Source organism: Felis catus, chromosome B1 (assembly GCF_018350175.1).
Source record: "Felis catus isolate Fca126 chromosome B1, F.catus_Fca126_mat1.0, whole genome shotgun sequence".
Taxonomy (NCBI): domain Eukaryota; kingdom Metazoa; phylum Chordata; class Mammalia; order Carnivora; family Felidae; genus Felis; species Felis catus.
In genome coordinates this window covers 101,527,540-101,554,311 of record NC_058371.1, presented here as the reverse complement: position 1 = coordinate 101,554,311, position 26,772 = coordinate 101,527,540, and the positions used below count along the sequence as shown (strand labels likewise).

Genomic DNA, 26,772 nt, shown 5'->3' with positions numbered 1-26,772 from the left:
TGTTGGGAAAACCCTGTGGCATAACTCCAATGCCAGCTATCCTAGAATCCATCAATTCTTTCTACAAATTTTTCATGATTTCTATGATCAAGGCATTGTTTTGGGTGCCAGTTATATAGCAGTGAACAAAACCAACAAAAATCTCTGCCCACATTGAGCTTACACTCTGGTGGGGGACAGAGACAATAAACACATAAATTATTAAAATGTATATGTTGAGGATGGTAAGTGCTATGGAGAAAAATAAAGCAGCAGTGTTTGGGGAAGTTGCAATTTAAAAGAGGATGGTAGTCCTCTTTTTTTTTAACGTTTCTTTATTTTTGAAAGAAAGAGTGAGCAAGCAGGAGCAGGGGAGGGGCAGAGACAGGGAGACAGAATCTGAAGGTGAAGTAGGCTCTGCATGGTGAGCACAGAGCCAAATGCAGGGCTCCAACTCAAACTCACGACCCATGACCTGAGCTGAAATCCAGAGTTGGCCACTTAACCGACTAAGCCACCCAGGTGCCCCTGGTAGTCCTCTTTTAAAAGAGATGATAGAGAAGACTTGATAGTCAGAGAAGACCTGGTTAAGCAGGGACATGAAGGAGGGGAAAGAATGGACTATGTGGACATTGGCAGGAGAGCATTCCAATCAAAAGAAACAGAAACTGCAAATGCCATGGGTGGGAGTGTTCCTAGAGTGCTGGAGACAGGGAAGAGTGTCAGTGTGGCTTGAGTTGAGTAAGAAGAATGAAAGTGAGGTTAGAGAAGTAGAAGGAATATAATGACCATGTAGCCCTTGTTGTAGGACTCAGGCTTTCTGAATGAGGTGGGAGCCATTGGAAGGTTTTAAGCTAAGGGGTGACATACTCTGGTGTTTTAAAAGATTATTAAGGTTGCTTGTTGCAAATAAAGTTTGGTGAGGGGCAAGAACAAAATCAGGAAAACAATTTAGGAAAATATTACAATTATCTAAGTGAAAAATGGTGGTGGAGTCAAATAAAGTGGAAGCTGGAGATGGCGACAGGTGATTGTCTTCTAGAGTCATTTTGAAAACAGAGTTGACAGGCTTTGCTGATAATTGGATTCAATGGGTAAGAGAAAGAGATGTCAAGGCAAACTTCAATGCATATCAAGGAAAGTTTTAGTGCATAATTATGTATTTTGTATTTGGTCTGACTCAATTTTTGAACATTGTTTTCTACTATATGTTATGTGCTATATATAAGGCACTGTGCAGGCAAGATGCACTTCCTTCTACCAAAGAGGCTTATGTTCTGGAAAGGAAAACAGATGTATCGGTCAATAAATGTGTATATACCACATTAAAACTAATAACCAGAGTATGCTCAAGTTCTAAAAGTGAGAAGAGATTAATACTGTCACAGAGATGGAATGAGATGGTGATGGAAATACTTCTGGAGGAAATGATAACTAAGTTGAGTACTGACAGATGCCTGAGGGTTTTTCTGGATGTTGAGGAAAGGGTGGAGGAGTAATATTCCACTGCAAGTACAAAGACACAGAGGCATGAAACAGCATGGTGTGTCGGAACTAGAAGCAGACGTGAATCGCTGGAATGTGGAGTTCAAGGTGAGAAGAGGCTGGGAGCGGAGTGGAGCAGATGATAAAGGGTCTTACATGCCCAGCTTCAGGCCTCAGCTTTATTCTAAAGAAGAACCAGTGAAAGGCTTTAAATAAGGGAAAATAATTATCTAACTTACATTTGATCAGATATATTTCTGGTGACCATGCAGAGATAGATTGGAGAGAAGAGAAGGCAAGAGACCAGAAACCCAATCAAAAGTTATTGTAACCATTGCTGAGAGCCTGCATTAAAATGATGACAGAGTGAATGGAAAAGAAAGGATGTACTTAAGAGATACAAATAGCAAGGCCCGTGGCCAATTGGTTATAGTGAATGAGAGAGAAGGCAGAGTCAGGGAGGCTGGAGATGCATTCCCATTAATTAAGATTAGGGAATACTGGAAAGTAGAGGAGGTCATGGAAGTGGAAAACAGTGAAAAGATCAGTTTTGGCATGTTGAGATGAAGGGCCTGGAAGATAAAGATGGAAATCTTCAGGGAGAAATTGGATTTAGGGGTCTGGGAATTAACAGAGAGGTATGGCCTTTATCTGTAGATTCGTGGGTAAACAACATACAAGGGCATGTTTAAAACACCAAGAATCTATTGGACTATCGAAGGAAAAGTTTAAAGTGAAAAGGTGGCCAGGACAGAATCCTCAGGGATATCAACTTCTAAAGGGAGGACACAGGAAAGCAAACCAACAACTGAGATGGGGAATGTGTGGTAAGAGAGGTAAGACAAGAACCTGGAGAAGGAGGACCCTCCAAAGTCAAAGAAGAAAAGAGAGTTATTAAAGGTAGCAAAAGCCATGATAAGATCAAGTAAGATAAGGACTTAAACATATTTGTGATTTGGGTAATTTGAAGGTCATTTTGATCAAAGAAAGGGCATTTTAATACACAGATAGGGTGTAGGATGGGTAGAAATCAGATTATAGTGGTTTGATGTATGGATAGAAGTTGAGGGAGTAGAGACACATGTAGAGACTATTCTTTCTTATCTTTTCTTTTCTTTTCTTTTCTTTCTTTATTTTGAGAGAGAGAGAAAGAGAGAGAGTGTGTGAACAGATGTGGTAGAAGTAAGGCAGTTTAAGAATTAAGAGACTAGCAGATGATGGCTTTATATATATAAGGATTTCATACTGAAAATAGTTCCAAGGCAATAAAGTCTGACACATGGCCATGGGAATGGGCCACTGCAGGTGTTTGAAACTGAGGTAGTCAATGTTCTGGCAAGTGGCAGTGTTGGCGGAATCCTCCTTGTGGGCACTGAAGTTACCCAAGATGATGGCAGAAGTTGAATTCAAGGGAAAGAGTATGCCTAACTCCTCTGTAAAGATGGAGGAGAGAACAGATGACAATCACCAATAACAAATAAAGGTACAGAAAAGCTAAATGGGATAAATGTCAAAGCAGGAAAGAGTTTTACACAAGAGTGTACATGTAATGGGCATTGGCAAGGATATCTTCAACTCCTTCAGAACCTGCCATACACTTGGGAGAGCTGCAAAAGGACGTGATATCCTTGAGGTGGAGACAGGAAGCAGAAGGTTCCATTTCAGTGAAAGTATGTAAGGAGAAAAGACTGTCTTAGCAATATACATATAAAAACAATATGCTCCCAGAAACTGAGGATCATCTTTTATTTTCTGCTAAGACTATTGAATTAAGGGTTTCCAGGGAATCACAAAAACAGTTGTACTGACTGGGAAGTATTTAATATGATCAAGTCTTAAATAAGAAGCCATGAACATAAACATTTAAAACCAAATATATAATAAATAATTATTAAGTTATAAAGTACATAGTTTGTATTAAAACTAAATTCTCAGATGCAAGTGTAAATACAACAGAGCAATAATATAGAATAATAATGCTACAATTTTATACAAGTGTCCAAAGAAGACACTTTCAGCTACAGTAGTAAAAATCATGATTAATTTTCCCTGAACTTCCATGACCTACTGCAATGTTTTTCTCCTTTTTTTTTCTTTCTTCCTTCCTTTTTTGGGGGGGAGAGGGGAACATTTTCTTTGTTCCTGCAGTGAGTGTTGCTACAAATGCTATTGAACAAGGTTGTTCAACTGAACATCAGATTTAGTGAAAGTTTTACTCAGAGTATGGTTAGATGTTCCTGTAAGAGTATCCAGAACATCCAGAACTTTAGACATTCATAGACACAAAAAGCTCTAAAAAAGGTAGAATTGACTTTAGAGATTCAGTCCAACATCCTCATTCTACAGATAGGGAAATGGAAACCCCCCAAATTAAGCAAGTGACCATGATTTCACAGCCAGCAAGATTTTAGGCCTCCTGTATCACCATCTGTAGGTGAACAGTAATGTTCGTAGGTAAGCCTCTATCTCTTTTGAGGGCTGCTTAAGTCTTGAACACAGAGCAGTGAAGATGGAGCTGTTCATGTCTTACTTCTTCATCTTGTTTATTTCAATGCAGTGCTTTTCTTGGAGTGTTGCTAGGATCTTTACCTGAGTCTTTAAACTCAGTTTAGTGAAGGCTCTTAACCAACACCCCATTAAATTATTTTTACTCTTAAGGTAGAATCTCTGGTCAAAGGATTAGAACAGAGATTTTAACAGTAAACACACCAAAATAAATATATTATTTTAAATATAAAATCACAGTGTCAAAGAAGTCACCAACTATAAAGCCAAAAACAAGAAATACAGACTTCATCCTTCCCTAGGCAACTTTGTGGCTGCTTTCTGCTTTTATCCCAATAATGTGGGCTGGCACCATTTGACACATAGGTAGGCTCGACATGCATTGTTATCATCATTATTGTTTACATGATCCCTTTGTGATAACATTTTAAAATCTTAAGGTAGAATACCGTGTTTTTGATAACACATTTCATTGAGATTTGATGAAATAATTGACAGCTAATATATCTTTCAAAACTATAAATTTATCTGTACTTAAAAAAAATACTTCTGAGTAGGTAATTTTTCTTCTCAGAACATACAGTATTTCCCATCCCACATCCTCTTGCACGTTCACAGCCATTTTAACAACAAGAGATTCTCAAATAGCTTATGACATTCTAGCAAAAATTTTATTTTCCTAGAGTTTTTAATTTCATATTTAAATAAACTCTGCTGGAGTTGATAAGAAATGGCAGTTAGAACAGGTTGCTTACTTTTACTATCCATGGTTGAAAGATTGGAATGTTTATGCAAAGGTCTGTTTTCTATTAGGACAGAAGTCTTGGCCTCTTGATTTGTCTCCTTATTTTGATTTGATACAAGTGATTGAATTTGCCTTATGCAAAGCATGCAAGCACAAAGTGTCTGTCACTTTCAAAAGAAGAAAGAAAAGAAAGGAAAAAAGGTGACAGACATTTGGAGTTACTAGCTCGCTCCCATGTAATCATTATAACAATTTGAGAAGAGAGCTACAAGACTTTGCTTAAAATGCATTTTGTTCCAGAATACCACCTGAATATGTCCCTCTATACGTTTTAATTGCCATTTCCACAAGCTTAAAATGTTAGCTTATAAGGGGACTTGAACTGGGGAAGGTATGTTAAAACGACTTAAAGAAAAAAGACTACAAGAGTGTATTCCATAAATACATTCATATCTATAGTATTTAAATATTTTTGATAAATTCCAATAAAGAAATAAGACCTTTTTCTGTAGCCATCTAGTAAAGCTATCTCCTGGCACATAAATAAACTATATATTTATATGTTAGATATTCTGAGATAAAAAATAAACTCTTCAGATATACATTTTTAAACACTCAGTTTCCATTTCCTTAAGAGAATAAAAACCAACATTTCATCTTGACCCTATGCTTCTATATTTCTCATCTTGAATGAAGGTATATAACTTTTAAATTAATGATCATCAGACACCTCATTCCTGTGCTAACCAAGGTCAAGGTTAATATAAGACCACTAAATTCCCAAACCATGTTTTTGGTTAAAAATTTTAAGCTTAAAAAAAATTTTAAGCTTCTCTCTCCATCAAGGAATGCCATATTTGGGCACTAATATAAAGTAAAAATTTTAGAAACCATAGAAATCCATAACATAGGAAATCAGACTGAATTGAGTAGACAGCTTTTTCAAGTTGACCAGATACAGAGCATGTGGATCAAACTGAAGAACTGTATAGTAACTGGGGGAAAATAATCCTGACTTGAAATACTGATCTGAGTCTTTTTCCCCATCACCAATATGTTGTACTCCTCCATTTAGAATAACAAGAAGTGAGTTTCACTACTGTGTTAGAGTATGTAATATAGTGTCCAGCTTCAAGTTAGATCCTCAGGAACCTTCATATCTCATTTGTTCTAGGAGAGATGCTGATGAATCATCTGTGGAAATAGTATACCATGAGTAACATAAATGTAAGAATAAATCTGGATAGATAAATATAAAGTAGAAAATTAAATACAATTTCAGTTGCATACCTTTTGGATGAGTGATTTCAATCTTTCTAGGAATTCTTTCGGTGATGTTTTCTCATAAGAATCACATGAGGGGCATGTCTAGAAATCAACAAAAAAGTTCAACATTTTTCCCATTTAATAAAATGTTCAGTTAAAATATATTTTTTCCAATTAGAGATATAAACCGTGTTCACTGAAAAAAATTTTGAGATGTGCATAAAATTGTTCAAGAAATAACAATGGGAAAAAATCACTTGTAATCCCCATCCTCAGAGATAACCGCTGCAATCTTTTGATGCATATCCTCCCAGCAATGTTTTTTTTCTTTGCATTTATGTTATTTACACGGGTTGGTAATTAGCTTTATTTACACTCAACATATACAAGCATTTCCTACCTGTTAAATATTCTTCAAAAATATATGTAATTGTTGCTCTGTATTCCAACGTACCATCAAACTGTTACTATTTTTGGGCACATAGATTGTTCTAACTTTTCACTATTGCATACAATGCAAGAACATTTCTGAATAATTTTTATACACATCTTTATTTAAAATTTCTAGAAGTACAATTACTAAATTAAAGGAATAAAAATTTTTGTCTTGCTGTATATTGTAAAAAAGTTCCACCTGTATTCATGCAGAGCATTCGTACTATTATTGAGTACTGTTAAAATTTTTTTTGGAAAAAAGTAGGATTTCCTTAGCTTCCATTTATTTGATTATAGGAAGATTGAGCAATTTTTCTTATGTGTCTTGCCTGCTTGTATTTCTTTTTTTTTTTTTTAATTCTGGGATTTTCTTCTTTATCCTTATTCTTTTTGAGAACAAAAACACCAGGCCATTGCTTGGTATTCAACGTCTCTAAGCCCATTTGATGTTGTAGTGGGAGCCTTTGACTGAAAGGTAGGAGATGTAAGTTCTAGTTTTCATTCTGCAACTTAGTATTTGCAGGGCTTGGACAAGTCACTTAATGAGGTCTCATTTTCCCATCTACCAAAAAAGGTGCTTAATTAGATAAAAGCTCAGTGCCCGCACTGCCATTTCATAAGTCTTTGCTATTGGGTTTCAAATGCTCCTTTCTTTCTGAGGAAAGTTTTAGAGGGATACTTTTTACAATGAAACCTGGCTAAGAAATCAAAGGAAATAAAAATCATTTTGATAATGTCATTAAGGTTTCATTTGAATCATATGTGAAATTCCTTAGAAGAGAGAGAACTGATTCAAAAAAATATTTTGGAGAAATTTATTTTATGTGTTATTCCACTGGTTTTGATTAATTCTTGAATTAGTGATGACAGTATCAGCATTGCTTATGAGTTGGCATAGGAAGAAATATGCAAGAGGGTCTCAGGGCCTCCTAGGGACTATTAAAATTCTCCAGCCAAATAATGAGATCTGTCTATTTAAATATAGTGCTGACTCTGTGATTATATAGGACAATAATATTCTTTAAGAGAAGAAGGCAAAATATGAGATTTTTCTTGGTCTCCTGTAGGCTGTCTCTTTTCTTATAGGAAAACTAGGCCCTAGCTCCTGTTAATAAGAATACAAGTTATATGTGACCATATGATGAAAGAAAAATACTTAACTCCTAAGTCACAATTAGATTTCCTGCCAAGTGACTTCCTCACCTTGAGAGGCTATTTTAACTTCTTCCAGCTACCAGAGACTGTTAGCAAATTCTTAACAGGATTTCTGGGCACTTTTGAGTCTGTGGATTTGGAAGAGGTGACCTCACTTCTCAAAATACGCCATAAAAGACAGCGTGTAACTGGAAGGAAGGCACTGGAATCTCTGGCTACAAATGTGTGTATAAGTGCGTTATGTACCGTAAGAGATGTAGTTACTAAGTACAAATAAGAGAGATGACAAATGACAGTCTTACTGGTCTGTGTTTCTGTCTTCTGCCTGCGTTTGTGGGAGGTAGTTTCCTCTTCAGCTGTTTAGTTAATACGCTGATTATCTGTTCATTGCCTCCTGTATTTGCTGCCTTTAGTTGGACCTTCTGAAAACATGAAAAAGCTGACCGTTCGCAGTGTCTCTGAAAAAGAAGTAATTTATATATATGTAAACAAAACAAAAGTTATTAAGAAAGTAAATGACCTTCCCAGTCCTCTTTTTCTACTTCTACTACAGCATATTAGATCACATTTATTTCAGCAGATTGTGAGGAAGCAGTTCACGCCCTATGCATTTGGGCTCATTAGAAGGAGGCACCTGCAATGTAAAATTTCATCCCGTATTAGGGAAGAGACAACATTTCCCTCCCTACAGGCAAAAGGAGGGATCCTAGCTTTTCCATTTCTAATGCCATTTTGAGGTCTGGGTAGTAGACAGGATCTTCTAAATTTTCTATAAGTTACACTATGACTGGTTGCAGCTTTGGGTGAGATACGCTGTAATCTGATTAGCAATCTTTTTTATTTGTTTTTTGTTTGTTTCTCTCTACAATGTTCATGGAAGCATCTAACAGTGACATGTCTCGAGCAACATCTTACCTTACACAACACCTGGCATCCTGTCTTATTGCTAGTCAGTGCTCAATAACTACGTGTGGAGTCAACAAACGAAGTAAATGAGTTAATGCCCCTACTTTGGGTGAAGGAAGTGGCTATCTACCTCTGATGGCATATTCTACATCTAAGAGTCCATACACCTGTGACAGACTACACATGACTCTTCTAAAATGCTATTCACACTCTTAGGTCACTTAGGGTAGGATTCTGCCTGAACTACCTAGTCAAGGAACAGAATTTGAGACTTGTGCAACCAATGGGACGGAGGACTGTTCCTTAGAAACTAAGGATGGTGTCTCAAAGAATGAAGAAGAGGGCGGAACAAGGACCAAAACCTTGTCTCTTGGTTTAGTCAAATAACTAGAGAGTAGTAACTCAAAAACCGTAGTAATCAAACTGAAAATAAAATGGAATATATCGAAAGAACAAAACTTAAATTGACTTATTAAAAACATTTTAATGCTGATCTAAAAACTTATATCCAAGTTTCTTTTTTCTTTCAGCCAATGTGTGTATATCATGCTATTCTATCCACACCCCACCCCACCCCAGTAGTCGCATCCCTATCTCACTAATGTGTATGGAAGACACAGCCATATGAAACCAGAAACCTTAATCTCTCTCAGTTCCTACAAGGGCAGTTCCACATATAACAAAATTATCTGAGTCTTCTCATGGACAATCAGCTGAAAATAGCATCTGGCCTGCTTTGCATTTTCCAACCCATATGCTTACCCAATATGAATGTTGATTAATAACATGCATCATTAAGACACAAGCCTGTCAGGCTTACTTTGCATACATAGCCACAAGCTGAGAACCAGCTTATCTGGTTTCCTTCTATCAGAACAGTTTGCCTCTCTCATAAGGGCAAGGTAATATCCTTTCCATATGTTTGCCAAAATGCTTATTTAATAGAAACTATTTATAAATGTTAATTATAGCACTTTTTTTTCCTTGAAAACCACATGCTCATGTTTGTTGAAGTTTTTTCTTTTCTCTTCTTTTTGACCACAACCGGCTTAACTTACTGGAAAAAAATAATATTCATATTTAAAGAGGTAAATTTTCCAGCTGAAACTGAAAACACTAACTGCTTCATCCGTGATGATCTGAGAAACCAGCATTTCTCACAGAAGCCCATTTTGCTGAGTTAACATTTACATGGGTATGTTGAAAGAAAGTTACGTTCCAAAGAAGTATAGGGGCCCTACCGAATGAACTCCCTTGGTATTGCCAGGAATGGTCAAGATCAGTAATGAAAGAGCTTATGCTTGAGAAAGCTTTTCTGAAAGCCTCTGGATGGCGTCTGGACACTGACAGGCTGCACTGTCTCATGCCCTTCCTTGTTTACCTGTGTCAGTAGGCGGTGGTATGTTGCTCAGTGCTTTCTGCAAGCAGCAGAGCTGTCCCCAGCCATGTACAGTCCAGGACAAGTAACTGCTGCATTGGGCTTCAGACACACACCAAAGGCAGCCTCAGAGAGGAAAAGAAGTGGAGAAGCTATCCTGACAACTGCCTTACAGATGCACTAGGAAGGGGAGTGGAGATATTAACCTTGCTTCAGGCAGCCATGGATGGCCTGTCACTCCTGGTCTTTACAGAATGAACCCAAACTCATGTGTAGAACCACCACCTGGGAGCATAACAATTATTTTCCTTTGCTATGCCTTGGTGGCAGCAAACTATGAGGGCAAGGCTTTGATTCCTTCATCCTTCAACACATGATAAAATGAGGAGTTGTGTGTCCTATATTATTGCAAAATAGAGGGAGCAGTACAGAAGTCAAAAAAGCAAGAGTAACAAACAGAGAACAGTCAACTGCTGCTTTTGCAAGGAAACACTCTTGGCTTTGTTGTTTTGCAGCTGAATATTTGAAAATATTTGCCTCCTTATAGCTTATTTTTAACCTACTTTTCCCCCTCACAGAAAGGCCTGACCACTCACACTAGGAAGTCTTGGGCAAGGTACCTTTGTCCCAAAGGCAAACTAGGTTTATATCAGGGTTTCTCAATAGCAATACAATTGACATTTTGGGCTAGATAATTCTTTGTTGTTAGGACTGTCCTGTGCATTCTAGAATGCTTACTAGCATCTCTGACAAGTAGAAAGCACTCCCCTACACACAACTGTGACAACCCAAAATTTCTCCAGACAATATCAGATGTTGTCAGGAGGGCAGAGTCATTACCAGTTGAGGATCACTGGTTATATAATTGTAAGAAAGAGAACAATGCCTGGCAAGGCCAATAAGGGATCTGAGATAATCACAAAGTATCAACATTTACATGCAACATGTAAAGAAATTTATTTTCCTTATTTTTAAATCTCTTATGGGCCCTGCTTTGATGCTAGCCCTGAAAAACTTGACATAATGCTACTGTGGCCTTGAATTATTTTCTTCCTAAGTTTGCCTGCCAGCATAGCTTAAAGATCTTTGCTATACCATTACTCACTTGTATCATAGCAAGCAATGTTTGATAAGATTGTCAGATAGATACACTGTCACTGAGATGAAATCTTCTCATTATGATGTAAGGTAAAAAGCCTCTATCTTTAACAAAGCATAGATATTTAATGAAGGAAGTACCCATTGGATCAACTCAAGTTAGAAAATGGGAAATCTTTCTTATTTCTTATTCTGCAAGTTATAGACAGGTTTAGTCCAAAAGGACTCTAACCACAGCAGTTAAACAAAATGCGTGAGATGCTGAAAATGTATGTTTTGATAATTAGGTCATCAATTAAGAAATATTCTCACTTATTAGAAAAGGCTTTCCAATAAGCTGAATGTGCTGCTTTCATTTTAGATGCTGCTTATTAGAAAAAGACCTAGTAAATGAGAGTGGTTAGGTTCAGAGCTAGAGAGTGAATTTTAGAGAAAAGCAATGGTTGTGACTCATTCACTTTCTAAACTTTTACACATAGTCATTTACGATAATTGTTTTCTTTGCAATGTATCTTCATATGTCTCCTCCTCTGTAGTGTCCTAATTACTGGTAGCACTTTTATAGTTATTCTAATTTATGCAGTTAAAGGTCTGAGACAATGAAAACATTTCCCCAGTTGCATTTTTATCCTCAGGGTACCAGATGTGAAGACTAGAACGAAGTTACTAAGGAAAAGACCAGCACGCAGCCCTCTTGAACTATGTGCTAGGTCTTTTCTTCCTCGGACCTAAGGGATTTAAATGGCTTAAGAGAATGGGATGAGTTTTTGAAAAAAGTCCTTTTGAAAGACCTCTCCAAAGGCCAAAGACAAGACTCACTGAGGCCAAGGTATATGGGAATTATATTCTAAAGGACAGCCTTGACTTCCATACTACCATTCTTCCATGCTGTTCCTGTAATTTGTTCTTTCTTCTTTCTCTCTTCCTTCCTTCCTTTCTTTTCTTTCTTTCTTGTTATTAAGAGGTGCATTCTGCCTCTTCCGGTGTGTGTCTATATTTCTTAGGTAGGTTTGCAAAGGAGGGCTCAAGAACTGTCATTCTACAAGGGCTCTTAAAATCTAATTAGCTGGTCATTATTCAGGAACTGATCATAGAATAGATTTATTTTCTAGTTTTGTTATTCTGTCTCAATAGTGCTACTTGGAAGGACTCTTAGAGGTATTTGGAGATAAAAATATATTTTATAAGTTATGTGGTGTTTTTATGATTGGCTTGCTGGTAAATCAATGAATATTTGACCAAAATAGGAATAACTATTTTACCAACTATTAAACCCCCTAATTCATGGAAATTAAGTATATTCCTAGATAATTATGTTAATGGCTTTCTTAATTGGATTTAAAAACTTGTGTCACAAATATTATCACAAATAAATTCAACTGGTCTTACCTTTACGTCTTCTGGAGCTGGCAGAGGTTCAGGTTCCTAGAGCAAAAGAAAATTAGTTCTGGGTTATTTTTATAAGTCAAAAAGCACCTTTTATATTAATTGAAGAATAATATTTAAATTTTGTTGTGATAAGTATGGCCTTACCAAATAATTCACATAATTTTGCAGCTGATCAACAATATCTATAAGTTGACGCATTCTAATCAAGAGGAGATCCTTCTCTTGGAAGCTTGACTTATGGGCTATTGTCCCCAAGAAGATGACCATCAGGCAGATGACTATCTTCTCCATGTTGCCAGCACTGGATCTCATAAGTGCCAGTAGAGTAAGACCTTGGTCTCAGTTTTCACTGCAGTTTGACTGTGAACAGGTTGTCAGTAAAGCTACCTATTTATTCATCCTTCAGGGAGAGGTAAAGCCCTCCCATTGCAGCCTGGAAATCTTTGTAAAATGGATGAATGTGAGTAACTCTTTTTTCTTTTCCACTGGCTAGGTATACGTGTGCATGTGCTAATGCGTGGGGGGCAGGGATTGATGGAGTCAACGAAATGTGCCCCATCTGCATCTTAGACAGGAAAAAGAGAAATGGGTGAATTCCAATTTTCAGCATGAATCAAGAAGTGTGCATGGTAAACAGTAGGTACTACAAAACTTCAAAGAAGTAAACAAAAACACTTTGATCTCTCTTTCTCTGCCTCCCCTAGCATCTTACCTGTTCCCTCTAACAGTCATAAGGGCACTTCAATAATGAGTAAAGTGGCAACATGTGCTTTCTTGCAGGACTTTTTCTTATAGTAATAACTATGTCTTTTGACTGAAATCATCCAGTATTCCATCGTAAAGGTAGGAGGGGAGCTACAATTTAGGAAATTTTAAATATCAGGGGTATTTTCCAAACTAGCAAGAATATTTTAGGCTTTTAATCAGGTTAAAGAGTTGAAAGTAGAATTTGCTTACAATTCTCCCTGAGAGCATCTTTAAATAACATTAATCTTGGCTCCTAACATTTTACTTAGCAATCTGGTTTTTATGTGTGTCATAAATGATTCTAAGAGACTGTAAAGAAATTCATGCCATCTCCCAATCAGGATCTCACTCTACCTTCATTTAAAAAAAACAACAAAAAAATCCCTCTGATGTCCATCTCTTCTATACAATGCATCAATTAAATGAATGAAAGGTACTAATTCTCATTCTTGTCCAAACCAAAAACTTTTTCAACAGCAAAATCAAAAATACCCATAAATTATTATGGGGGGGGTAGTGTTACTTATTTCTTTTAGATATGAGACAAGGGATGAGCAATACATTTCTAACTATGACCAGGTAGAGGTTACAAAAGACTCAAAGTCCATTAGTGGCTTTATCATCTTTCTCTCTGCTGCTGCTTCTGTTCCTACTGCTCTACTTATTTGAGAAAGTTAAATATAATATGCTAACCAGAAGTAGTTTTGTACCACAGTCAGTTAGGTCTTACAAATAAAACTCTTGACTATGGATTTTACTTATTCATTTGTTTCTTCATCTATTTCATTGCATGCTTAAACCATGCTTTATTCTAGGCTGTATGTAGACAAGGTAAATTAGAGTTTGTACTTGATTTGCTTCACTATAATTGGTTTTTTTTTTAATCAGAATATCTATTTAAGACTATACATGTTGAGTGCTTACAAAGTAGATAAGAATTCTTACTGTATGATCAAGAGGCCCTCCCAATAAGCATTAAATTCTGTAGGAGAGGGTTCTATGTAAATCTATGAAATGCATGTGGGCTACATGTTGTCACTTGGTACCTCAACATTGCCTGCACAGTCTTTGTACATGCTTTCCTGATCTGCCTAAAGAGTCTCCTTGTAAACACTAACCACAATGGTTAAGAGCTCAATTTCTAAAGTTAAGTGCTTAATTTCAGATTCAGGCCCTAGCAATTAATAGCACATATGACCCCAGGTATGTTATTGCAAAAGGAAGATAAGTGTAGAACTAATCATTGGGTTGTGATGAGGCTTAAATAGACATTCCAGGTAAAGGGGGTGAATACAGCACATGATAAAATCCCAGAAAGTTTGTGTACTGATTGTGGATAAGGAAGAGCATGGCAGGTCAGTGGTCAGCCAAAATGCACTGGTGTGACTGTGCTGATTGTAACAAAGTGGAAAGTCTTTCATATTGCTTAGAGAGAACCATTCCTTATAGCCCCAGAGTGCCTCACCAACACCCTACAAATCCCAGTCCCTCTCTGAGACCTCCCAGCCCTCTCTACTATTCATCAACCAGCATGCCAGGATCTCCAGGGTCCTGCTGCAGCATTATGACCTAAGATCTTTCTGAGGTCTTAGAGAAGATGTGATAACAGAAGCAGAGGTCAGAGTGATATGGGGCCAGAAGCCAGTAAATACAGGCAGCCTCTAGAAGCTGGGAAAGGCAAGGAACATGTTCTCTCCTGGAGCCTACGGGAGTGAAGCCTGCCAACACCCTGATTTTAGTTCCATAAAGCTCATTTTAGACACCCTGCCTTAAGTGGCATATCAGTTGTGAAGCGTTTTGAACATTATCGCTGGTGTGGTAGGCTAATCCCTAGAACCCGTGAATATGCTACCTTTATATATCCCTAAATAACAAAAGGGAATTTGCAAATGTGATTAAATTAATGATCTTGAGATGTGAGATTAGCCCACATTATCCAGGTATGCCTGATATAATCACAGGTGTACTTATAAAAGGAAGGCAGGCGTGTCAGGGGTCAGAGAAGATGTGATAATAGAAGCAGAGGTCAGAGTGATACGGAGCCAGAAGCCAGTAGATACAGGCAGCCTCTAGAAGCTGGGAAAGGCAAAGAACATGTTCTCCCCTGGAGCCCATGGGACTGCAGCCTGCCAACACCCTGATTTTAACCCCATAAAGCTCATTTGAGACCTCTGACCTCTAGAACTGTGAAAGAATAACTTTTGTGCTGTTTTAAGCCACTGGTTAAGGGGTAATTTGTTACAACAGCAATAGAAAAGTAATACACCTATGTATAGAGATTTTACTCTTGGGAAAAAGGTGGGAAAGAGAGGAAGGGGTAATGAGAGAACCCGTAAAGGTTGGGATTTTGTTTTCTGGGCTTTTGAGGAGTGCACATAGAGGGGACAAGAAATGCTGGAGAAGAGGGAAGGAAGATTAGTGTTGGCCACCACGTGGTGTGGGATGATAAGGACAAAAATGTATAATGAGGACTTTCAGGAAGTCTGGTGTGTATTGTTACAAGTTCTTCCTAGCACCAAGTAGGATTTGCTTAGGATTGACAGTATGTTTCCAAGTTATGGAACCCAAGTTGCATTTCACTTGAATCTATCACTATGTTTAGATGGAATTTAGGGTGGGAGTAAGGGGACTCAGATTTAGTTGAGTTACATATCCTCTGCTTCAAGATAACCCTACTGCTACCTTTATGGCATCATTCCACTGGGGTCTTAATGGCTTTTTATTCTTTAAATTATAATCATTTTTATAACCTAGATTTTAGTCCTGCTTTAATGCACGTATCAAAAATGGGAATTTATTCCACTGATTAAATATACCAGGGAACAATTTGAGTATAACAAGAATTTTGTGTTTGTCTGTGTGTGATTTCATCTTTGAATGCAGAAACTGCCTCCAGCTGACTTGAACTGTATAGGAATGCACACAAATGCTGCACACATCCTCCAGCTGCCTTGATTCACCAGGTATATCATGAGCCATACTCATCCACTTCGGGTGTTATAATTTTCTGTGCTCAAAAACCCTCTGTTGCCATTTCTTGATAGCTCTCACACTCACCTCCATGGGCAAACTTCAGGTCTTTTTCTAGGTAAGGTGCCATATTTATTGTAGTGTTTATGTATTTCTTAACTATTTAACATGTGTAAAACTGCTACTCTTTTTATTAGGTTCCTATTGTCTTTTTTAAGTGTCACTGACAACATTTTTTGAGTATTGTGCCCCTAATTTCATTTTCCCCGTAAGCTCTGTGGTTGTTATTGTGCAATGTTGTACAGCGCAATGATTTTTAGGAAAGTATGTGTCACATTATACCAGAACTGACTGTATTTTGTCTGGAAGAGGTCACATTTAAGCCTCAACAGCAACGAGTTATATCCTAGAGCGAGTCTAGGATATAGGATTTATTCTTGAGGGGGAAGAAAAAAGGGAGATGATGGAGGAAAGGAGAGAATGAAAAACCAACTATTTCTTGTTTTATACTTGGCCCAACTGAGCTCAGGTATTTTAAAACCCTGGTGCCATTCCTCCCGTGGTCCTTCCCCATTAGCACAAGAGAGTTTTTCTTGGCATCTATGGACATCCCCCCGCCCCACCGTCCAGGGACCACTATCAGTGTGTTTCAGAGGACCATAAACCTCCTGAAATTATTTGCAAACTTTAGCATTTATGTTTGTGGGAAGAGGAAAACCTTAAATTTCACCCACTTCTCAAAGGAAATACCAGACAGCTGCCGTTTTTGTTTTTCAGGCTCCAGAGACTTCTGTGAAGGGCAGAGTGATCCATGCTTCTTTTGTGTACATACACCACTGTGGGAGTGTGGGGCGGCTCCAGACTTTCTATATGGGAAAAGCTGAGGCGCAGCAGTCTGGCTGGACGGCATACTTGTATAGCAAGCACACTGCTTTTGCTTAGCTTCTGTGTTAATCTGGCGCCTTGCAATGAGGCGGTGGGCTCTACTACATGCATCCTTTCCAGGAATATAGCCCAGGTCATCACCACGAAAGCATGAAGCTCTAGTCACCCTCCAAGGGGATTTATGGACATATTTTAAGCATTTTATCTAATGGTCTGTGCTTAGAGACTTCCTGGTCTGGGTAGGAATGAAGCCTGGGAACTGAAGAAAGGCTTCCAGCCAGGAAGAACAGGCTGAGGGTAAGAGGAATAAAAGAAAGGAGGACTTGAAGTCTGAAAATGAATGCTGCTAGTTCATGGTTTTGCGAGGGCAAAGCTGTGCTGGATATTATTTGGCCCAACTCCCTTGTCCTGTCTTGCAGCCTTTCCTTGTGATCATCATGTGTCAAATACTCCCTGTTTTCACTTGCTTTGTCCCCTGATGGTAGAATTAGATGTTTTCCACAGCAAGCTCTGGGAAGGGAGGCCTCCATTGTTTCGAATAATATTAAGGTATTCTAATATGTAGCACTCCTTCAAACTAAAGGTATTTAGACAAATGGCTCATCCCTAGGCTGGTCTCTAGATAACTATGACACCCATAGGCTCAGTGAGGCTAGAGATCAGATGTCCTTCACTCCATCAACCAAGCTCCACCAGCCTCACATCAGGAGATGTGATAAGCCCCACCAGCCTCATGTAGCATTCTGTCCAATGTCTATGATCAAGGAAACACTAGTCTCTTCCTCTCTAGAGTTATGGGTGACTATAAACATCTTCTTTCTTGGCCCTGCAGCCCCTAACACATGATCATAAAAATTTTTTAAATGCAATATTGGTCTTCACTGTGTCCTCTTCTTAGGGTGTCTACTGAGCCCATGTTAATCACCTGAATAGGAACCCCCCCCCAACTTTCTCTCAAGGGGCAACAGCAGAATCTCATAGAGAGAAGTCTGCAGACTGAAGACAGGCCTCATTTTGGACAGTTACTTCTGTTTCTGGGTATAAGGATCATTTTTGGAAAATTACTACTTTTCATCTTCAAGTTACAAAAGTAATACATCTGTGTCATAAAACAAAGAATTCAAAGTACATATGTATGAAGTAAAAAGCAAAATATGAAATTACTCCCTTTCCTTCCCCAATTTTCATTCCTGGGACACTCTTGAGAGTTTACTATGTATCATTATAGACTTATTCTCTATGTACATAGAATATCAAAGGATATAGATATATAGATATTGAATAAATTAGAATTATATATGGAGATAAAAGTATATGGAAATAGAGATGCAGACATAAAAAAATATGTTTTTAATAAAAATTTAATCATACTATACATATCCTACAACTTTTTTTTTTTTAACTTAACAATACATCAGGGACAGCAGTCCATACAGTATTCATATATGGGGCTATCTTATTTAAATAGCTGGATTAATATTTCATTGTATGGCTGTATACCATAATTGATTCATTCATAGCCCTACTGATAGATTTTTTTGTTGTTTTCAATTTTTATCTCCTACAAATAATGCTGCAATGAACATTCTTAAACATCTATATCTTTTTTTTTAAGCAATACTGAAGCAAATTTACTTTTTATTTTTTCTTTTGTTTTGTTTTTAAAGTTTTTGTTTAAATGCTAGTTAGTAACATATAGTGTAATGTTAGTTTCAGGTGTAGAGTTTAGTGATTCATTACTTACATATACCCAGTGCTCATCACAAGTGCCCTCCTTAATGCCCATCACCCATTTAGCCCATCTCCCTCCTACCTACGCTCCAGCAACCCTCAGTTTGTTCTCTGTAGTTGAGAGTCTCTTATCATTTGCCTCCCTCTCTTCCCTCTCTTCCCCTATATTCATCAACTTTGTTTCTTAAATTCTCCATATGAATGAAATCATATGGTATTTGTCTTTCTCTGACGGACTTATTTAGCGTAATACACTCTAGCTCCATCCACGTTGCTGCCAATGACAAGATTTCATTCTTTTGCTGGCTGAGTAATATTCAATTGTGTGTGTGTATGGTATGTGTAGATAGATAGATAGATAGATAGATAGATAGATAGATAGATAGATAGATATTTACACCCCACATCTTCTTTATCCGTTCATCAGTCGGGCATTTGGGCTCTCTCCATAATTTGACTATTGTTGATAATGCTGCTATAAACATCAGGGTGCATGTGCCTCTCAAATCAGTATTTTTGTATCCTTTGGGTAAAAAAGTACCTAGTAGTGCAATTGCTGGATCATAGAGTGGTTCTACTTTTGACTTCTTGAGGGCCCTCCATACTGTTTTCCAGAGTGGCTGCACCAGTTTGCATTCCTACCAACAGCGTAAAAGGGCTCCCTTTTCTCCTTTTCTCTGCATCCTTGCCAACATCTGTTGTTTCTTGTGTTGTTAATTTTAGCCATCCTGACAGGTGTAAGGTGGTATCTCATCATGGTTTTGATTTGTATTTCCCTGATGAACATCTATATCCTTAAGCATATGTGAAATATATCCCTTTAGGATACATATCCCACATTTCATTTTCCAGTTGGTAAGATTATATCCTTTTAATAATTTGATAGAAACTGCCAAATTGCTCTCCAACATGCCATATCAATTTACACTCCCACCAACAACAGTTTCCTTTGCTCCTCCACTCTCAAATACTTTATGTTATGAATATTTTAATACTTCCCAATATGCTTGGGCAGAAACATAGTATCTTGTCATTGGTTTGTCTTTCCTTGATCAATAGTTAAGTTTGGCTTATTTTCATATCTTTATTATCACCTTGTTTCCTTTTTGTGAACATCCTTGTTCCTATTCTTTGCCATATATTGGGTTGTTTCTTGCTTGTAAGGCTCTTTTTCTATTAAAAATATGTTAAACATGTTGATATTATTTCCTTTATGGTACCTTTTACCATATAGAAATTTAAAATTTTTATGTTATTACATCTGAGCATCTCATGTTTTACTACATGAACTACTATTTAATATCAAAAATGTCTTACTTTCCATAATACTAAGTGGTAGTAATTGCTTTAGTGTTCATCTTGCTGGTGTAATTCCAATGCCAAGGGGGTCCCTATGAACTCAGGAGTGCTTTTAAATGAATTTGCACATAATTAATCATTAGACAAGCTATGTACTTTTTTGAAAAATAATACCCGAATGGTTGAAGATGATTTAGCCAATCTATAGACAATGCCCCCTGTATAGATGGATTCATGGATTCATTTTTATAACAAGTATTAGACATAATCTATAATTATTTTGTACATTTAAATCCAATCTTAAAGCACAGTCAGGGGGACAAGTTTCTCAAAAATCCTGAAATGGCATCTGGGGCATCAAAACCAGTATTTTTCAGTGCCATTTTAGTGCTGAATGTTTGGGACAGTTTCTGTACTTTAGTTCTTTAAATATCAATTTTCCATGTACAGTGTGTACAGCTCTAATAAACAAGAGTAACTGAGGAAGGAAAACAGACTCTGAGATTTTGTCACAGAAAAGGCTCAGGGCTTAAAGTCTCAAAGGAATCACCCTTTAAATGGAGAAATAGTCACACCTGAGAGATTCTTCTGCCGCTAATAAAGGGGGAAAGGGTAGCTCCTGTTAGGAAGAGACCTTGGACCAATCAAAAAAATAGTAATATTAATAATTATTAGAACAAACACTTATATAGCTAAGTGCTTTACAGACATGACCTCATTTAGAGCAACACTGTGAGTAGTAGGTGCTCTGATTATCCCTCCTTACAGATAAGGAAATCAAGGCACAAAGACTCTAGTGAAACATTGAACAATTGGGTGAACTGCCTATAGAGCCTGACCACTTCTCTCCACAACAGGAAACTTCCTTCATTGCCAATAACACTGGGTTATAGCAGAACAGTCTGTGCAGTTCATGATACTCCATGAAAGGACTGGGCCCCAGTGATGATGCTTCAAACACATGGATTTGGGATAAGGTGGGGTGAGGAGTCCTGTTGCAAAATTATTCCTGGTGGCATCCAGAATGTAAATGTATATCTTGTCTGGGTTAATTAAATAATCAGCTTGCAATCTGGGTTGGAATAACCAGTTGCCTCTCTTTGATTTATTAATTATTTAGTCCAATGAAAGACTTGACAATAATTTTCTGATGTTTTATATTCACAAAAGAAGAAAGAAAAAAGTGAATAAACTCCTACAATCATTTGGGTCTTGAATAGCATAGACAAAATCAATCAGAAAATCAGCTATCTTGACAGTTTCATAGCCAAAAATGTAGCTAAATGATTTACATCTATTTAATTTTCCACGTTATTCAAGCCTTCTCATGGTAATGAGAGCATTAGAACACTCATCTACTCCAGTTATCTCCCAGAATTTTAAAATAGACACCAAGGGGGAAATCAGTACAGAGGGAGACAAAAGAATCGTGCTTATAGAGAGAGTTAGCTAAAAAGGGATAGTTCAATGGTTGTGGATATCCACAGTTGAGTCATCACAGGTCATGTCAGTGTATTTAACAAAAGTCCTGTTACTTCTGCCATCTGTATGTGTATCATCAGCTGGAGGCTTAAATGGCATGACAGTGATGTAGGACTCTGGTCCTTGACTTGATTTTTACCCAGCTTTCAGAAACACTGCTCTGATCATTGCTGCTGTGTTTAGAGAATAACTTTTCATGGAGTTGGTGTTCAGATCAACATTTAGAATGGAGACCTTAGAAAATAAAAACATTTAAAAAATTATAAAAACGGGGTGCCCAGGTGGCTCAGTTGGTTAAGCTCAGGTCACGATCTTGTGGTTCGTGGGTTCAAGCCCTGCACTGGGTTCTGTGCTGACTGCTCAGAGCCTGGAGCCTGCTTTGGATTCTGTGTCTCCCTCTCTCTCTGCCCCTCCCCCACTCATGCTTTTTCTCTCTCTCTCTCTCTCTCTCTCTCTCTCTCTCTCTCTCTCTCTCAAAATTAATAAAAACATAAAAATTATAGAATGGAGACCTTAGAAATATAAGGATTAAGGCACTTGAAGAAGGTCAACAGTAACCATTGAGAATGATGACTCCCAGATGACCACAACCCAAATGATCCTACTAGCCCAGGAAAGCTGAGTGTTCACCTCCTTCTCCTTTGACTCTGATTCACTTTCTCTCTGGATCTATTCTTCCTTTCTCTTCTGTTTCTCACTCACTCCAGATTTCTTGTTTCTTCTCCTTCCCCAGATTGGTTTGCGTCAATCCTAATTTGTTTCTTGTTCAATCCTCATACCCTGAAAGCAAAATGTATTTTAATTATAACTGTTTTATTAAACAAAGCTTTCTAGTTTCTAAGTATTAAATTTAAATGACTAGAGTGCTATATTCTCTTTTAGGAGCAAGGAAAGCTCTTTTTTATGACCTTTGGTATTTGATCTTTGTCGTTTTTCCCCCCTCTCTCTCCTGAGTCAATGACACTTTTACAGAAAAACAACACTTTGCCTTTTCCTGATTTATAAAAATATAAGTCACGGAAAGCTGTAAAAGTCACTATCTGCTTAGCATCGGGGAAAAGATAATTTGGGAGTATCCTTGTTTACTTTCTGAATCTCTAAGGAGCTATTTTAGAAAGAGCTCTCACCTGTGTTAATTTTTCCCTGTCTGAAGCTCTCTGAGCTGCTGCAGTCGTGGACCTCTGTGGAAACCTCTACACTGTTAGTTCCTACTTTGCACATAATACACCCCAAACCTGAGAAACACACACACACACACACACACATCATCATCATCATCATCATCATCATCATCATCATCATCCAGCAGGTACCACCAGGGAGAAACAATTTTACGTGAGTATTTCTGTTTTATTTCCTTCACCTACTAAGTTTTATGTGGATATTCCGGGAAGAGAAAGCTATTTGTTTATATGTTTCCCATATAATACTTGCATATCATAATTGATGTACAATAATAGTTAATTAAATTACATTTATTACTGGGTGGAAGTTTCCTGCGACAGGGCTCAAGGAGGGTTTTATGAAAAAGGTATTCGAATAAAAAGTCCTTGATAGCTGAAAGCTATGTGTAGAATAAACGCTCGACATGTTGTGCATTCTGAGAGCATTAAACTACATCTGGTGGGGATTGTGAGGTTACTTGGTTGAGATGAAAGGACGGTCTCACTCACATGAGAGTTTAAGGGAGATTAAGGGAGTTTGGAGACCAAACTAGAGGAAAAGGAGAAAATATATTGAATGTATGTTTTGTCTACATATTTAGTGAACATATTAAACGTTAATATTTGCCACAAATAAGGTGACTTTCAATAAGGTAAAATTTGACAAAGCTTGGAGTAATTGATCACTAAACACCTGTAGAAGTTTTAGGAGATGTATTATCTTACTTTGTTAACAAAGCAATATTGCTGCCCTGGCAGGGATCCTTGGAGAGGTTGCCCTGCAGGTGAAGGGGAAGGAAGGTGGGCAGCATTTTGTACCCCTCCACCCCTATTTTAATGAGAAAAAATCCTCTTTTATCTGTTTTACACATTGGGTCCTGTTAAGAGTTAGTTGAGAAACAAGGTTTACCCTTTAGGGAAAAAAAAGTTTTAAAGTGACTGATTGAGCCCCCTAGTTGCAGAGCCCAGGGTAGTGGAGTCACCTGCCCATGTCCAGGTGTTCTGCCTTGGGTGAGGAAACCACGGCATGGCCCACAGAGGGTTTGGAAGGCCCACTGTTGCACTGTGGCCCACAGGTTGCTAATAGATAATTACAGTTAACATTTACTGGATACATACTCTGTACCAGGCGTTATTTCAGTTTTGTACGTATTCTACATTTCAGTATCCTTAGACAACATATTCCATATATTAATATATCACAAACCAGGCTGCCTCTTACAGTGGATGACAACTTAGAGTCAATGAAGTACAACACGCCACCTAACCCTCACCTTTATGAGGTAACTATTATTTTCACTCATTGTAGAGATGAGAAAACTGAGGCACAAAGAGTTTAGGAAACTTGCCCAAGGTCACACTTGTAAGTGCTAATGTGATCTGCTAAAACACCAAGATTGCTATTGGCAAGGTGGAAAGAGGCCTAAGATGATTCCTGTTAGTACTAGGTATAGACAATTGAATATGGGAACCAGTGACAATAAATCACTGGCATAATATGAAATTATATGCAACCTGCTAGGAAAAGGAAGCCTAAGACTTATATTTCTGTGTGTTTCTATCAATTCTGCCTTCTCTCACTAATCTTATTCACAATAAAAATCACCAGCTTTTTAATAAGACAGATGTCAAGAAATGTTCTGCCTTTAAAGGATATATGTTAAGTCCATTAAAACTGATCCTTGCACATAGCAGGGACCTGTTAAATGTTAGTTCCATAACTTTTTTCAGGGGTCAAAAAAACCCCACTTTCTCGTGGATCATACTTTTAAAATGTCATACTGGTGGCTGCCACATCTGATGCTAATTTATTTGCTAAATAGGCATTGGAGAATACTGTGGTTAGAGCTTTGACAATTTCAGTTGATTTCTGAACAGATTTGTCATATGTAAAACAATTTTCCTGACTACTCAGGAAATAGGAAAGGCCTTCAAGTAAAGGAGGGTCATCTATAACTGTGTCCTGTATGCTCACTGGAATACCATGGAGTAAAGGTGAAGAGAATTAAAAATGAATAGCTCTGATCAGGTGCAGAATGTCCTGATTGTTAGAATGATGAATAAGAACAAGACCCACAGGGGAGCTCAGTATACTTCCGCTTTGTGTGCACGAGGTGGGGAAAATACACGGTTTCCCTGTCACCTAGTGAGAGCAAATGGGCAAATGACGTGAAGGTAGCATACGTCACCTAAGAGGTCTGTGGCTTAGGAACATGCTGAGTCAATTTGCTACTTGAGAATTTACATCACCTTGATGGTGGACTTCCCCAAAAGTGGAATTCTAAGCAACCTCATATCCCTACCTGGGGAGAGCAGAGATTTCCTTTTTCCTCTATCTCTCTGACAGTCCAAATCGTGAGGTGGATACATAGCAGACCCTGTTCCCTCCACCCACATTTTCCTTTACATAACAACAGAAAAAGGGTTTTCCTACAGCTTAGTCACTGGCAGATTAAATAGCATTCTGAAAATAAGGAGGCAAAGTGACAAAACTGCTTTCAAGGAATTTGTTTTCAACCTCTAAGTTGAGGAGTCTTGAATTCATTATTCAGCATTTACCATAAAAATGTACCAATCTGAAAGATAAAATAAGTTGCTACTTAAAACAATAAATAGGAAGCATTACATCATCAGAAAACATTTCTTGAGCCTGTGTGTATTTGGTATTTCTTTAGATGCTATCAGGTCACTGCTCTGTGAAGACACACGGCAACACTTAATGACACACGTGCTTGAGAAAATGAAAGCACGCCGGCCTTTATGTGTGAAAATGACACTAAATACGATCAAATGTGCATTCGAGGTTTGTTTTTCAGTCGCACTGAGGTTTTTTTCCATGATTTCTATTCACATTTAGTGCTGCCGACCTGTGTTATGATTTTAAGATGATTAGCCAGAGTTAGAAGTATCGTCTTTGTTCACAAAAGGTTTTTTGTCTTCGAGATTTTCATAGGAATTAAAATCATGAGCAAGTGCCTAGCACCATACTATGAAGCTTCAGTAAAAATAATCTGGACTTCCATGAATTTGGGGCTAGGCTAGTAAAACACATGTTAGTGTAAGACACTGGTAGGATATGGAAGTCGTGACAATATTAGTTATATCTGAATTAATCTGATAAAATTAGTTGGGTGAATTATTATGAAATAAAAATTTTACCAATTTAACAAGTCGGTGAGGTTCTTTCATTAGGCTTAGCATTAGAATTCATCTTGATAATATTGGGTTAAATTCCTTGGTCATTTTTTTCCCCCTTTTTAGGCAGAAAAACCTCAGATAACTGCCTCCTGCCACAGCATAAAGACTCTGTATGACTGCCTTGCTCACTGCTTTCTCTTCAGGGTCTGGCACAATGCCTGGCACAGAAAGGCACTTAATAAGTATATGTGACTTGTCTACATTAATGATTGATTGATTGGCTGATTGAAAGACTTAATTCATTCACTGATTATTGGCATATACAAGACATGTAATTGGGTGTAGTAGGAAACCAATCATCTACTCAACCTTGATTCTTGCAAGTAGAATGAGACTTAGCAGGCACCAAAATGAGAGAGGCCACCTATGCTTAACCTAAGCATCGCAAAAAGCAGATAACTCAGGTTTTAGAAAACAGATGGTGACTTCCCTGCAGTGATAGCCACCCAAAAAAGCATGAAGGTGTAGCCTAGATAAGACAGTTTCCATTTGTGAAACAGAAGCATTTGTTAATTAACACAGAAGCGGTCACTTGAACAGAAAGCTAGGCAAATGCCTTGAGCCGTTAAAAAAAAAAAATTTCCTTCAGAAAAGCATTTCTTTTGATGATAACTTTAAAAAATAATTTATGTAGTTTCTTTTTCAGTAGCCGTGCTCGATCTGTATCGTGCAGCATTATTAGCATTTGTTAACAACAGAAGTGGTAAGGAAATTACTCACCACAATTGTTAGATTGGGTTATTAGAGGCAAAGAGAGAAGAGTGGCCTTCAGGAGTACTCAGTTCAAATCGCTACAGTCAGCAGAGGTGTGGGCCATAGTGGGGGAGGATGTGAGAACGGAGGAGGGAATTGGCTTGCCTCAGTTTCTGGTGAAGCATTAAAATTTGTAATGCAAGCCACTTAGCTTGCAAACGCAATTGGTTTCTTTTGTTCTAGAAGAGAAAGGTTGCTGGGGA

General features: G+C 37.7%; 1 protein-coding gene and 1 long non-coding RNA gene across 4 annotated transcripts in view; one reads left to right on the top strand and one right to left on the bottom strand.

The window, feature by feature from the left end:
* LOC109498993 overlaps positions 1-26,629 on the top strand; it is an 86,425-nt gene extending 59,796 nt beyond the window's left edge. Inside the window, exons 4-5 of the long non-coding RNA XR_006596805.1 lie at positions 22,609-22,790; positions 23,784-26,629. This is a non-coding gene — a long non-coding RNA (uncharacterized LOC109498993). The remainder of the gene's footprint in view (positions 1-22,608; positions 22,791-23,783) is intronic.
* IL21 (interleukin 21) overlaps positions 3,196-26,772 on the bottom strand; it is a 37,598-nt gene continuing 14,021 nt past the window's right edge. For 2 of the 3 annotated variants that reach the window (XR_002156078.3, XR_002156079.3), the window contains 3 exons: positions 22,086-22,235; positions 12,342-12,377; positions 7,923-8,028 (listed from right to left, as the gene is read on the bottom strand). Coding sequence is in view for 1 of the 3 variants with exons in the window: in XM_003985030.5 (XP_003985079.1) it covers positions 5,885-5,908; positions 6,005-6,082; positions 7,873-8,028; positions 12,342-12,377; positions 12,486-12,653 (462 nt within the window). In the remaining 2 variants the exon portion in view is untranslated. Of the gene's footprint in view, positions 5,909-6,004; positions 6,083-7,872; positions 8,029-12,341; positions 12,378-12,485; positions 13,220-22,085; positions 22,236-26,772 lie in introns of those variants that run through there. The other variant, XM_003985030.5, reaches the window with a different exon arrangement.